Below are 15,136 nucleotides of genomic sequence, written 5' to 3' on the forward strand. Positions count from 1 at the left end.
GTAAAGGCCAGCCCACCTCCTGTAACAGCTGAGTCAAGATGGGCTTGAGCATGAGGTAGGGGCTTGGGAGCAGCAGGAATGAGATGAGGTCAAGGGATGGCACCCTACTGGGCTACAGGAAGCCTCTGAACTTCATTTGCTGGACAACTTGAAACTGTGGGTTTTTAAATTTTCATTTAATTTTGCTGTTAATTAGCAAGTGACATGTTGATTTTTCCACCCTAAAGAACACATTCCTTGCTGTAGTCAAATGTAGGTTTCCAATGCTGGTACAATTATATATAATATGCAAAAAAGGAGGATGCAGGTCATACTGACATTTCATTCCCATAAAAAAAGTTGATCTGAGAAATGCCCATCACATATCCACTGCGAGTAATGGGCGTGGGCACACCTTCCCAAGAAATTCTGGTCCAGTGACTTTGTATATTCAAGAAAGGAAATCGTGCTAAAAGCTAACATTTATTGAGCATGGGTGTGCTAAGTGCTCTGTGGACATTAAAAAAAAACTTTTATTTTTTTACGTTTATTTTTGAGAGACAGGGAGAGACAGAGCACAAGTGGAGAAGGGGCAAAGAGAGAAGGAGACACAGAATCTGAAGCAGGTTCCAGGCTCTGAGCTGTCAGCACAGAGACTGATGTGGGGCTCAAACTCACAAACCACGAGGTCATGACCTGAGCCAAAGTCGGATGCTCAACCAACTGAGCCACCCAGGCGCCCCAACTGTGTGGACACTTTATATGTATTTTCTGGTTTAATTCTCAGAACAGTGGAAGTGTGTAGAATACACCAACTAGAAACGCGTTCTTTAAGGGGAAAAAAAAAAACCCAACCTAATGTCATTAGCTAATTAACAGCGAAACAAAATTTAAACAACGCAGGGAGGTTTCAAATTTCTTAGCAAATGAAGTACAAAGAGCCAAGGCACTCGTGGCCCTGCAGACCCATTTCCAATTCCTAAAACCGAGGCACAGAGAGATTAAGTACGTTGCTTGAAGCCACACAGCTAGTGAGGGGGTAAGCTGGATTCAGATCCTAACACAGCCACCACCATCAGTTTGACCATTCTGTCCGATGGTTGTTATTAAAAATACACTTAGAGAAATGTGCTACCGTAACTGCATGGCTTGATGAAGGCTCACCAAATGAACCTACCCATATGAGCTACCTCCTAATTGACAGAACAAGAACCTCCTTGGAAGCCCCTCATATCTTGTCCAGTCACCAGCCTCCCCCCACCCAGAGAACCACTATCTCCCCCTCTGATGGCCTCGATTAGCTTCACCCTCAGGATTGTATTGTATCCAAAGGATGGGAGTGTCCACTTCAGTGGTAATGATTCCCACCTGTGCGCTTAGATGGAGATAACAATAATGGTGACAGTAGGCTTCATAAAATTGGAAGAGATCATGAAGGACCTCCTAGTTCTTTCTCCAGTCTTCAGGAGGTAAATGGTGTGTGCCCAGGGGCAGATAACCATCCATTCTGTCCTCAAACATCTTTTCAGAGGTGGCTGCTGTGAATAAAGACCACTGAGATAGTTCAGGATGGAAAGTTCTGTTCTGGGGCAGCAGGAAGAAATAGAGAGGAATGGTTGGGAGCTGGGGCTTTCAGTTAATCCAGCTCTGGGTTCACGTGTTCATCTACTACCCAGGAAACACCTCTGTGGGCCAGGAAGCGGGGGGGGGGGGGGGAGGGTGGCGCGCAGGGCAGGCAAATCTCTACCCCTGAGGGGATTCAACTCTGCTTGGTCATCCACCATCCATGCACTTGACCTGTGTCAGAGGCAAGGCTCTGTCTTCTCTGCTCTGATGTGAGGATCTTGGTACGTTCCTTACAGAGCTGCTATAACACTTAAGGCCTGTAAAGCACGCAGCACATAGTAGGTGTTCAGTAAAAGCTACATATGCTATTGAAATGCAGCAGGTAGAGTGGGCAGGGCTTTGGCTCCATGTTTAGTCCCAGTCCAAGCTGTGTGACCCTGGGTGAGTCTCTTTCTCTCATTGAACTTCAGTTTTCTCAACTGGAAATTCGGGATCACCCAACCCTTCCCCAGATGGGATTGGCTGTTTGAAATGAGATGGAATGATACAAGGAGTTCGGCCCGTTGGCACACAGCATGCACTTGCCAGGTAACGACTGCTGAACTTCTGAATTATCCAAAAAAAATCCTGGAGGCAGGAAGACTCAGCTGGGGGTTGGTGAGGCCACACGTACATTGGTCTTTGGTCATGCGTTACACAGAATCTGCTACAGGGCCATCCTGGCCTCCCCCAGAGCCAGCCTGTCCTTCACTGGTCGCTCTCTCTGAGGTATGCCACCCACAGACACTAGCTAAGGTGCTTCACCTAAAATGCGGAATTATGCTCACTTGAAATGTAAACATCCAATCCAGGCTGGCTGTCAGCAGGAGGCCCATTTCATATAAACAACCAGTCCCAGAGCACGAGGGCTCAGGGGCCACAGGAAAACGGGTCTCTGGAGTTGCTCAAGGCTGACACTCAACTCTGAGGCTGAGATTAAAGGCCACTGCACATTCCCCAGCACCCTGACCCCTGGTGAGCCCCAATTAGCCACATTCTTTCTAAAGGGACACAAGTAAACAGCTGTGCTCCTGCCTGGAATCTTCTGGAACTGAGTCAAGTTTGATATTCTGTGGGGAGTAGGATCTTTTATATATACATATCTCCCCGTTTTAAGCAAACTTCTAAAAGGCTAATTTAGGGCTATAATAATTCAAAAAAGTCCGCTTCAGAAAAGGTTAAGTTCTCAAGAGCTCTTTTTGTCCCTAAACCTTGGTGAAGCTGGCTCTTGGAATTCACATGTTCGAATCCTCATGGGACAATGACCTTGCCTCTTATTAGAAAAGTATCAAATGTACTGCTGAGGGAGACTTGGGTTCATTCTCCTCTATGCCTGCTTTATAAAAAATTTTTAATTTTCAAACAATTTTAGACTTAACAAAAAAGAGCACTCCTTTGTCTGTCTGGTTTCTCCTGCACTCTGCCTCCTTTAGTTAAATCTTTGTTAGGTTTTCATTTTATTTTATTTTATTATTCTTTTTTTAATGTTTGTTAATTTTGAAGGAGAGAGAGCATGAACAGGGGAGGGGCAGAGAGAGAGGGAGACACAGAATCTGAAACAGGCTCCAGGTTCTGAGTTGTCAGCACAGGGCCCGACGCGGGGCTCGAACTCACGGACCGTGAGATCATGACCTGAGCCGAAGTTGGATCCTCAACCAACTGAGCCACCCAGATGCCCTAAATCTTTGCTAGGTTTTCAAAACATTAACTTTCACTGGCCTCTGCTGAAGGCCACAAACCATTTTTCTGTCTTTTTGCTTTCTTACTCCAGTCTCTTCTTACTGGTCTGGCACTGATTCAGGTTCTCTGTGCTGGCTGTACACTAAATCACCTGGGGCTCTGAAACAATGGCAGAAGCTTGAGCGCCACCTTGGTCTTGGGTGGGACAGGGCGGCTAGGATACAGGTCCACTGTGGTGGTCTGCTCGAAGTTTTTTTCGAGTTAGGGCTTCTTTTGATTGATGTGATCTATCATCTAGGAAACGTGTTAGAAACATTGATGCTCTGACCTTACTCTTTAGGATGATGACCCACTCAGGCCTGGGTGGGGTCTCAGGATTTGCAGCTTTAATCCTAGGGGAAGCTGATGTGAGAAGCACACAAACCACCTTTTGAGAAATACTGGCTCTGTGTTATCTGCAAATCAGAGAACCCTGCTCACTCTGTGTATGCCCTCTTGAATCATGTATAGTAGTATGTAATATATTTGGTTTATGTTTCCACTCTTGGGGAGTGGAATGGGGAGCCATTGGGAGTTCTATAAGGAGGAGACATGAGGCCAGGCTGTGCCACACCAGGGTTGGCAATCTGGCAGCCTTGAGAGGACTGAGCTGGAGAGATGAAGAGGGGGGGAGGTAGCTGGCAGGAGAGGGAAGGGGGACAGAACTGCATAAAGCTTAGGTCTTTGGATTCTGGATTATACCTGCCCTCCGCCACTTCTTAGCGGTGTGTATTTGAGTAAGTTACATGTCCTCTCTGGGCCTCAGACTCTTCTGTAAAATCGAGAGGTACCTTCCTTAGGAGCTGTAGGGAGGGCTGAGTTGTGGGTAGACATGAAGCACTTGGGCCAGTGGCCATCAATCACTCTCTGTAGTGAGTGGTGAAGAGATGGGCTGGGAGATTGCTTCCTTCTTCCAAAACAAGCTTTACCTCGTTCATGCCATTTTGGCTCCATAAAGAGTCTTCTAGTGTCCCTTAGGGCCAGGCCCTGTGTTGGGTGATGAAACACAATTTGTTTGTTTGTTTTTTTTTAATTTTTTTTTTGCAACGTTTATTTATTTTTGGGACAGAGAGAGACAGAGCATGAACGGGGGAGGGGCAGAGAGAGAGGGAGTCACAGAATCGGAAACAGGCTCCAGGCTCCGAGCCATCAGCCCAGAGCCTGACGCGGGGCTCGAACTCCCGGACCGCGAGATCGTGACCTGGCTGAAGTCGGACGCTTAACCGACTGCGCCACCCAGGCGCCCCAATGAAACACAATTTGAACAGAAACACTGTGCTCTGGGCTTCCAACCACAGGCTGGAGAATGGTGAGCTGACCACTGCAAAGCAGATCAAGTCACGTATGCTTGACACAAGCCGGGTTCAAGAGCAGCATGGGGAAGGGTGAGTCATCGGGTGGACTCTCCTTACTTCGCATTTTCCATGGTTCCAGAGTATGGATACAACTGTTGTATATACATTTTTATTTTCTGTATATTATGATGTGTGGACATCTTAAAACAAAAAAAAAAACCTTTCTGGTCGGGGGAAACTATCTTTCCCTAGACTAGCCAGTTCATAGAGGTGGCCAAGGGCCCAGCATATCTTTGAGATGACACGGGAAATGACCCAACCCAGAGCCAGACCTCCTCTGTCTGGTCCATGTACTCTGGAATGCAATCTACCTCCACCTTCATCACCCCAGGGCCAGGCGCCAGGCAATCAGGCAGCACCCCATAGTCCAAAGCCCACCAACCCTATTCACACCAGCCATTCTATGCTATCTACTCTGCCCTGTCATGTCTTTCCCTCAGAAACCCCAGTACATAGCACAACAACAGACACTTAGATCAATGGGACAGAATAGAGAACCCAGAAACGGACCCACAAACGTGTGGCCAACCAATCTTTGACAAAGCAGGAAAGAACAGCCAAGGGAATAAAGACAGTCTCTTCAGCAAGTGGTGCTGGGAAAACTGGACATCAACATGCAGGAAAATGAGCTTGGACCACTTTCTTACACTGTACACAAAAATAAACTCAAAATGGATGAAAGACCTAAATGTAAGACAGGAAGCCATCAAAATCCTTGAGGAGAAAGCAGGCAAAAACTTCTTTGACCTTGGCCGCGGTAACTTCTTATTCAACATGTCTTTGGAGGCAAGGGAAACAAAAGCAAAGATGAACTACTGGGACCTCATCAAAATAAAAACTTCTGCACCGAGAAGGAAACAATCAGCAAAACTAAAAGGCAGCCTGACAGAATGGGAGAAGATATTTGCAAATGACATATCAGATAAAGGATTAGTCTCCAAAATCTATAAAGAACTTATCAAACTCAACACCCAAAAAACAAATAAACCAGTGAAGAAATGGGCAAAAGACACGAATAGACACTTCTCCAAAGAAGACATCCAGATGGCCAAATGACGTGTGAGAAAATGCTCCACATCACTCATCATCAGGGAAATACAAATCAAAACCACAATGAGATACCACCTTATACCTGTCAGAATGGCTAACATTAACAACTCAGGCAACAACAGATGTTGGCGAGGAGGCGGAGAAAGAGGATCTCTTTTGCACTGCTGGTGGGAATGCAAACTGGTGCAGCCACTCTGGAAAACAATATGGAGGCTCCCCAAAAAACTAAAAATATAGCTACCCTACAACCCAGCAAGTGCACTACTAGGTATTTATCAAAGGGGTACAGGTATTTTTTTTTCAATATATGAAATTGATTGTCAAATTGGTTTCCATACAACACCCAGTGCTCATCCCAAAAGGTGCCCTCCTCAATACCCATCACCCACCCTCCCCTCCCTCCCACCCCCCATCAACCCTCAGTTTGTTCTCAGTTTTTAAGAGTCTCTTATGTTTTGGCTCTCTCCCACTCTAACCTCCTTTTTTTTTTTTTTTTCCCCTTCCCCTCCCCCATGGGTTTCTGTTAAGTTTCTCAAGATCCACATAAGAGTGAAACCATATGGTATCTGTCTTTCTCTGTATGGCTTATTTCACTTAGCATCACACTCTCCAGTTCCATCCACGTTGCTACAAAAGGCCATATTTCATTCTTTCTCATTGCCCAGGTATGTTGTTTTGAAGGGGCACATGCACTCCGATGTTTATAGCAGAACTATTGACAATAGCCAAAGTATGGAAGGAGCCCAAATGTCCATCGACGGATGAATGGATAAAGAAGATGTGGTATATATATACAATGGAGTCTTACTCGGCAATCAAAAAGAATGAAATCTTGACATTTGCAACTACGTGGATGGAACTAGAGGGTATTATGCTAAGTGAAATTAGAGCAGAGAAAGACAAATATCCTATGGCTTCACTCATAGGAGGACTTTAAGATGAACATAAGGACAAAACAGATGAACATAAGGGAAGGAAAGCAAAAATAATATACAAACAGGGAGGGGGACAAAACATAAGACATTCTTAAATATAGAGGACAAACAAAGGGTTGCTGGGGGGATTATGGGAGGAGGGCTGGGCTAAATGGGTTTAAGGAATCTATTCCTAAAATCATTGTTGCACTGTATGCTAACTAACTTGGATGTAAATTAAAAAATAAGTAAATAATTTAAAAAAAAAAAGAAACCCCAGTACAGGCCATGGCTTATGTGCTTCCCCTGCTCAGTCTTCTGCTTCTGGATCCCCCTGGTGCTGTCCCCTGTGGGCCTGTGTGACATGGTACCTCCTAGGACTTGTGAGGATAACAGCCTTTGTCCTCCCAAGCCTCTCTGGGTGTCCTCTTGTGGTCACATCCGACTGACTATCTCATAAAAGAAAACAAAATGACCAGTTACCTCTGACAACAATTTTTGAGTTTGAAAATCTATGACAAACTTCTAGAGTGTCTAAGCAGCATGGGACAACTTTGGTCACTTGCCTGTGTAGCCCACTCAAGGGTCTGGGTGGATGGCAGCCATGCTTCTGCAAGACGGCCATAGCTTGGTCATCCCTGCTGGGTCCCTTGTCCCTGGAGTCCCTATGGAGGGATTTGGAATCCACCACTCAGTAAGCTGTTAGGGGTCACTTAGGCTACCTGCCATTTCTCAGGGAGTGATGTGGGGGTAGGGTAGGGACAGCAGGGATTGTTGCAAACTTTAACCCTAGAGAACACAAATCAAATCCCAGCCCTACCTCCGTAACCTCAAATAAGTCACTCAACCTTTCTGAAGTTCCCATTACCATGTCTGCAAAGAGGGGACAAGAACATCTCCCACACAGCACTAATGGGCCACAAGGACCTGGCAGTCCAGCCAAGCTGGGCCTCATGGGAAGGAAGCCACTCTACCTTTATCTTTCATGCACCTTTATTTCCCTAGGAATCACTGGTAACTGTTGTCTAGAAAAGGGGATTTTTAAGGCTTAGGGCTGTCAGGAAATATGGAACCATCCACTCTGTAGCTCAGTCTTGGCAAAATCTGTTCGTTTTTGTAAACTCAGAGCTCATGGTTTTCACACATAGGGTCTCTATTTGTGAAATCTTGGAGCAAGCCACTGGCATAGAGTCTGCACTCAAAAAAAAAAGTAATTGCTGAATGGCTTAAAAGAACTAGTAATTAAGCAAAAATAATGGTAATGTTTACTGAGCATATGTTATGTGCCAGGCATTATACAATGTTCCTTACACATATTAATGCCTTCAACTTGCACAGCAACTGTATATATAAAAGATCCCACTGCCCGCAGAATATCTATGACATATGCTGACATCTCCATTTCACAGATGGGGGAGGGGGGTAGATACAGAGAGGGTGAGTAACTTGGCCAAGGTCACACAGCTTGGGTCCATGTTAGCTAGGAAGAAGATGGGATTCAAACCCAGCGACAACGATGGTGGTTTTCAATCTATTCTCTACCTACCATGGGTCACACCCTTGCTAGACACCCAGGACTTCTTTTTTTTTTTAATTTTTTTATTTTCTTAATGTTTGTTTATTTTTGAGAGAGATAGACAGAGCATGAACAAGGGAGGGGCAGCAAGAAGGGCAGACACAGATCCTGAAGCAGGCTCCAGACTCTGAGCTATCAGCACAGAGCCTGACTTGGGACTCGAACTTATCAACCGGGAGATCCTGACCCAAGCCGAAGTCAGATGCTCAACCAACTGAGCCACCCAGGTGCCCCTAGACACCCAGGACTTCTAACGATCACGACAGCTCTCCAGAGGGAATCATCAAGCTCTTTATGCTGAGGAGGAAACTGAGGCCAAGTGAGGTGAAGTGACCAGTTTATCATGCTGGAATGCAGGGGTTCAAGAAAAATGTCAGCAAGCTGAAGAAGCACTTGGACGTGAACATGCCCAACATGTGACTCTGAGCCTGTGAAAGCCTCATGCCACCCATCCCGGATGTCCGTAAGAACTCAGAGCATGCTGTTGTGACAGCACGGCCAACAGCAAATAGCCTACAATCCACCTCTCGAGCCAGGCACCTGCACTCAGAATTCTGCCTTGTCCAGCCATTTCTATTTGCCCCCAGGGAAGAACCACTGAGCTTGGTGTTGAGCGGCTGGCCTTGCCTGGTGAGCAACAGACTGACCTCTGTTCTTTTCAGCTCTATGCTCTTCCAATTTTGACTTGAGACATGTCTGATTCCAAAGCCAGTAATCTCCTGTTCTTGCCCACCTTCTTGAGAATGCATATTATTTTGCAGGTTGGAATCTTCGAAACAGAACCTCGGCCACCTTTCCAGGGAGGTTTGTGCTTTGTGGTTGGCTGAATGATGGCCTCCCGAAGATGTCCATGTTCTAATCCCTGAAATCTATGAGTATGTTACCTTACAGGGCAATGTAAATGTGATTAAATTAAGGATTTTGAGAAGGGAGGTTATCTTGGATTATCTGGGTGGGCCCAATGCCATCACAAAGGTCCTTATAAGAGGCAGACTCCAGGGTCAGAGAAGGAGGTGTGATTATGGAAGCAGGGGGGTAGGGTCGGGGGAGAGTGAGGGAGAGAGCATGCACACAAGATGGCCTGCTGCTGGCTTTGCAGATGGAGCTGGGGCCCCAAGCCGAGGAACGCAAGTGGCCTCTAGAAGCGGCAACAGGCAAGAAGACGGACTCTCTCGCTGGAGTTTCCAGAAGGTACACAGCCCTGCCAATGCCCCGTTTCGACTTCTGACTTCCAACACTGTAAATCTGTGCTGTTTTCAGCTACTCCACTTGTGGTGGTCTTTCATCAGCAATAGCAAATCGACATGGTACTCTTACCGTCTCTAATCGTGAAACTGTGGAGCAAAGCCAGGCCATCAAACCAGTGGTTGTATTTGGTCTCCCCCACTGTGTGCATTCCGGGCCCATTGCGAAGCAGAGTGCCCTGCAGCCATGATGGAATCCTGCCTGTTAAGACAAAGAAAGTTTTGTTTCTTCGTCCCCACCAGAAAACTACGAGACATGGCCATGAAGAGGAATGGAGGCCATAGTCCCAGTGCCGCTCACCGCACCCATTCGTTCATAGAGTAGTTGTTTCCAGAATGGGTAGGACATGCCCAGATTGTGCTAGCACTGAGGATACAAAGAAGAACAGGTATCACCCCTGTCCTCAAGCTGCTCACTACTCACAGAGGAGATGGATGAACAGACGCCCAAACCACACTTGGATAAAGGTGACGTCACCAGCTCTACAAGAGTGCTGCATGGAACAGAACCTCATCCCAAGGTGGGGTGAGAGCTGGGAGGGTACCTCCTGAAGGAGCCACTGGCTGGGTCTTGAGGGAAGGTAGGTATTTGTCTCACAAAGGCACAAGGAAAGAACATTCTAGAATTGTGCCGTCCGATATGGTAGCCACCAGCCTTGTGTGGCCACTGAGCATTGAAACCTGGCTAGTCCAAACTGAGATGTGCTATAAGTATAAAACGCACATTGGATTTCAAAGGGTAAGCGTGAAAGGAAAACGTAAGATATCTCATCAGCAATTTTATTTTTTCATGTCTTTTATTTATTTATTTATTTATTTTTTCAACGTTTATTTATTTTTGGGACAGAGAGAGACAGAGCATGAACGGGGGAGGGGCAGAGAGAGAGGGAGACACAGAATCGGAAACAGGCTCCAGGCTCTGAGCCATCAGCCCAGAGCCTGACGCGGGGCTCGAACTCACGGACCGCGAGATCGTGACCTGGCTGAAGTCGGACGCTTAACCGACTGCGCCACCCAGGCGCCCCACATGTCTTTTCTTTTAAATAATGTTTAGTTTTTGTGGGCAGGGGAAAGAGAAGAGTGTGTGAGCAGGGGAGGGGCAGAGAGAGAGGAGGACACAGAATTCAAAGAAGGCTCCAGGTTCTGAGCTGTCAGCCGAGAGCCTGACACGAGGCTCGAACTCACGGGCCGTCAGATTATGACCTGAGCCGAAGTTGGACGCTTAACCGACTGAGCCACCCAGGCGACCCTCATCAGCAGTTTTAAAAATAGTGATTACATGTTGAATTTACAGTATTTTGGATCTGTTAAGATATACTATTAAAATAAACTTTACCTGGTTTTTACTTTTTTGACTGTAGTTATTGGAAAACTTAAAAGTGCCCATGTGGCATGCATTTTATTTCTGTTGAACAGCTCTGCTCCAGAGCTAGGGTGCTGGAACGTGGTTGGTGCCCCACCCTCGTCCTCCTGGCACAGACCTCTCCCCGAAGGCTGCCATCTGCAACTACCTGCAGCTCTCTGCCGGAAGGCTTTGTTTTCACTGCGGGAGCTGCCCTGCCCACACGCTGGGCAAGCTGCAACACCTTGGAGTCGATGCCCCTGGAAGCGGCTGTCACCCGGTGATGGATGGGGAGCAGGGCATCAAATGCCACCACTTCCTTGCCCTCAGTCGGGACAATGTGAGGCATGCTTTGCACTGCGTCCAGAGGGTTCAGCTCTGATGGCTCACGGTGGTCGGTGGCTTCACAATGCCACCTTTTCCGGTTTCCCTCCCGGTGTTTTCTTGAGATCACGTCCCGGATAAACTACCTACATCTGAAGTCTTCTCTCTGGAGGAACCTGAACCAAGAGATTCCAGACCGGCTGAAAAACCAGCTGATGTGTCAGTATTTCGCAAGACTGGACTGTAATTTTCGAGTGAGGATGCCCCAAATATTCAGGCTGGAGAGTTAAGCGGGGGCCCCATGATAAAGGTCAACAAGACCATACCGAGGGCTTTGCTTTAATGCTCAGAAGAATGGGGACAGCTTGGCAGGTCAAAACAGGGTACGACAGGATCAGAGTTTTGTGCATTTTTTTTTGTTTTTACCGAAATAAAATTCGCATAAAAGAAAATTTTAATATTAAAAAAATTTTTTTAATGTAAAAAAATTAAAATTTTTAAAAATCTTAAGATTTTTTGTAACGTTTGTGTGTAAAAAATTTAAAAATTTTTAAAATCTTAAGATTTTTTAAAATCTTAAATCTTAATGTTGTGTCATGTTTGTGTAATTGTAAGGTTTGCAAGAATGCAAGTGGGGGCGAAGCAGAGAGAGAGGAGGACACAGAATTCAAAGAAGGGTCCAGGTTCTGAGCTGTCAGCACAGAGAATGACGCGGGGCTCGAACTCATAAGCAGTGAGATCGTGACCTCAGCTGAAGTCAGACGCTTAACCAGCTGAGCCACCCAGGTGCCCCCCAAAATCCACCATCTTCAAGTATACAATCCAGGCGTTCCTAATATATTCACAATGTTGTACAACCATCACCATCTAGTTCCAGAACATTCTATCACCCCAAAACAAAGCTCTGTACTCCTGACAACCACTAATCTACTTCCTGTCTCTAAGGATCTGCGTCTTCTGGACAGTTCATAATGATGGAATACGCTCAGCTTTGAGGTTTCAAAAGTTGTTCCTGACTGCGGTATGGAGGGTAGCAGCAGGAGGAGCCCAGGGGAGGCGGCAAGACGAGACAGAGAGAGGATGGAGGGAACCAACAGAGATTTGGAGGACCTGGAATGGAGAGGACTGGGAGTCTGAGTGAATATGGAGGAGGGGGGAGACACCCCAAAGGGCCACCGAGTCTCCTGCCTTGGACAACTAACAGAATAGCAGGGCTATTCACAGAGACCCAGACGCAGGAGGAGCAGGTGAGGCAGAGAGAGATGAATCTGAGCACACGGTTAAAGCCCTCGAGAGAAGGAAGACACTGAGCACCATGTGCCAGGCACTGGGTTGCCGGTGCCTTAGCTCACATAGCCCGGGCAGCAGTCCTCTGTTGGACATAAGAGGGAACTGAAGCAGGAAATTCTTAAGTAACTGGACAAGGAGGTTTCAGAGCCAATAATGCATAGCCCGACGCGAAGCCTGGCTATGGCCTCTCTGGGCAGGCGTGGCCACAGAGGCACAATCTTTAGTTAGCGGTTGGCCAATGGACACTAGTCAACTGATTAGACTTGACCCAGGACTGAAAGCCTGGAATGAGGGTCAGGAGCCCGTCCTGCCTCTGCTGGCTGCCTGGCTTTGGGCAAGTTGCAGCCCCTCCCTGGTCCCTCAGCTTCCCTCGAGGAGGGAGGCGTGATGTACAGCAGTTCTCACACTTGGAGGCAGCCAGAGAGCGTGTAGAAACACAGATTGCTGGGCTCCACCCGCAGAGGATCTGATTCAGTGGGTCTGGAGAAGGCCCAGGATTTCCTGATTCTAACCAGTGCCCAGGTGATGCTGAGGCTGCTGGTCTAGGGTGGAGGTGGGGAGAACAGCTGATCTAGATCGAGGGGTCCATTCAGACCTATAGCAACAATTCCGGTTTCCCAAAATTTCCAAGATTTCCATGTAGTCATAAACAGAAGGTGCACGGGTGATGTGTCCATGGCAAACCAGAGTATAAAAGGATAGGCTCTCATTTTTAAAACAGAAAATTAATAGGGGCGCCTGTGTGGCTCAGTTAAGCGTCCGACTCTTAGCTCAGGGCACGATCTCAAGATTGGGGAATCCAAGCCCTTCATCGGGCTCTGCGCTGACAACGTGGAGCCTGCTTTGGATTCTCTCTTTCCTCTCTCTGCCCCTACCCTGCTCGTGCTCTCTCTCAAAATGGATAAACTTAAAACAGTTGTTTTAATAAAAAATTAATAGTAAATATACTTTTGTTTTTAGAAAAAAAAAAAACTTGCAGGCCATCTTTGTACAACCTCGATCTTTTAAAACCTTAAAATCTTCCAATATTAAGAGTGCTTAAGAGATGGAAATACAGCTGATTTCACTCTGTGCTCTCATGGGTACCTCAACTTTTTTATCTGTGTGCATATACACCGAACACACACACACACACACACACACTGTAGGTGACTTTGGTAATCAGAGAAAAACATACACAGAAGCTGTTTTTTCAAGAGCCTTCCAAGGCCATCCCTCGGTTGAAAAGCTCCAATCTGACTTTCCTTACAGAGAAAAATGCTCACTTGTGGAAAACCTCCAGTCTGCGTATCTGAGGATGAAACCACTTGTGTGTCCTGAGACGGCCAGCTCGCGGTTCTCGGGCGGGGGCAGCATGGAAGAGGAGAGGGCCAGAGAAATAAGGGATGAAGAAATCGAGACACAAAGCCCACTAAAGGAATTTCCTCGTTGTGGGTGGTGTGGGGGGGCTCCCACTCAGGTTCTGTTAGGCTTGTGGCTCTACAGGAACTCAAAGGCCAAAATGACACGGTGGGCACCGGGGAGGGAATCCCGCCGTGTGCTCTGCATGTCCTCTAGTGTGCACGTAGGTCCAGGGTCACCTACGCCTCCATGCCACTTTGAAATTAACTTAGGAGGTGCACAGTTTCACGAACGTGTCGCCCACTTGTGACGCATCACATTTTGCAGACTAATTCTGCTGTACGTAGGCCCGTCACAGCATCCCCAGATGCTTCTCCTGTCAAGAGGGAGATCCGCTCTCTCTCCTTGGAAAGAGTTTCCGTGTATAAAAGCACACCTAGATGTTCACAGAGAAGATGCCTGGGTTATGGATCATTCCCCTCTATTGTTTTCCAGGTTTTCCAAAAATAATGCGCAATACACATTACTTTTATAAACAGAAAAAAGTGCACGTCTAAACAGGATCAGAAGAGCCAGTCATCTGTACAAAACACTCACCTGTCACTTGGGCCCTCACAGGTTCCAGCTGCTCCTTCTTATTTCTGCCAAATATGACATCCATCGCATGCGGCGCTGGGCGGTGGCGATGTGGACGGTGAGCAGACACTCCGATGTGTTCCAGGCAACTGCTCGGCTCCTCCTTTTCTCTCCTTTCTGCTTTCCTGCAGCTTCCTTCGCTTACATCTCTTTTCCTCCAGATGCCACAAGAGCCTGGTGTCTCTTCGCACTGTACTGGCCTTACTTATCTTTGGTCAAAGGTCAAATTCCCCAGCCGGGAGTCCTGGTCAATCTTTAACCGTCTTACTCTATCTCCAGCTCCCTCTCCAGCTCCGCTTCTGGGCTAAACAGGAAAAGCTAGTTTTTTTTTTTTTGCTGGGCTTAAATCGGCGGGATAATTGAGTGGGTGCATTCAGCATAGGTATGCAGCCTGAAATACCCCAACCCAGGAAGTGAACACGATTTACGATCAGAACAACAAGAGAAACTATCAAGATACAAGACACCTGGGATTAAGGGAGCTGAGCGCATGTCAATCATGTGAATTCCTGCTGCACGTGGTGGGAACGTCTTTGGCAGAGAGAGGATTTTTGCTTTGTTTTGAAGAAAGATCCTAAACCTCCCCTTCCTTAGAAAAAAAAAAATCATATGCCAAGAGCAACTTAATTTATTATATTTCTTTTTTGGAACAATAAACATAAGGAACCAAAAACAATAAACATAAGGAACCAAAAATGCTACTCAAGAACAATGGGGAATGGTTAAAAAAACAAATGTCAGTTCGACTTCTTGGTCTAACA

The 15,136-nt window shown here is 46.7% G+C and overlaps 1 protein-coding gene across 1 annotated transcript in view; it reads right to left on the reverse strand.

Moving 5' to 3' along the window:
* BCO1 (beta-carotene oxygenase 1) overlaps positions 1-14,557 on the reverse strand; it is a 41,173-nt gene extending 26,616 nt beyond the window's left edge. The window contains 2 exon segments of the mRNA XM_030299507.1: positions 9,516-9,644; positions 14,337-14,557. Of these exon segments, the coding sequence (XP_030155367.1) occupies positions 9,516-9,644; positions 14,337-14,400 (193 nt within the window). The 5' untranslated portion in view covers positions 14,401-14,557.
* Positions 14,558-15,136: the final 579 nt, after the last annotated feature.

The sequence above is a fragment of the Lynx canadensis genome, chromosome E2 (genome assembly GCF_007474595.2).
Source record: "Lynx canadensis isolate LIC74 chromosome E2, mLynCan4.pri.v2, whole genome shotgun sequence".
Taxonomy (NCBI): domain Eukaryota; kingdom Metazoa; phylum Chordata; class Mammalia; order Carnivora; family Felidae; genus Lynx; species Lynx canadensis.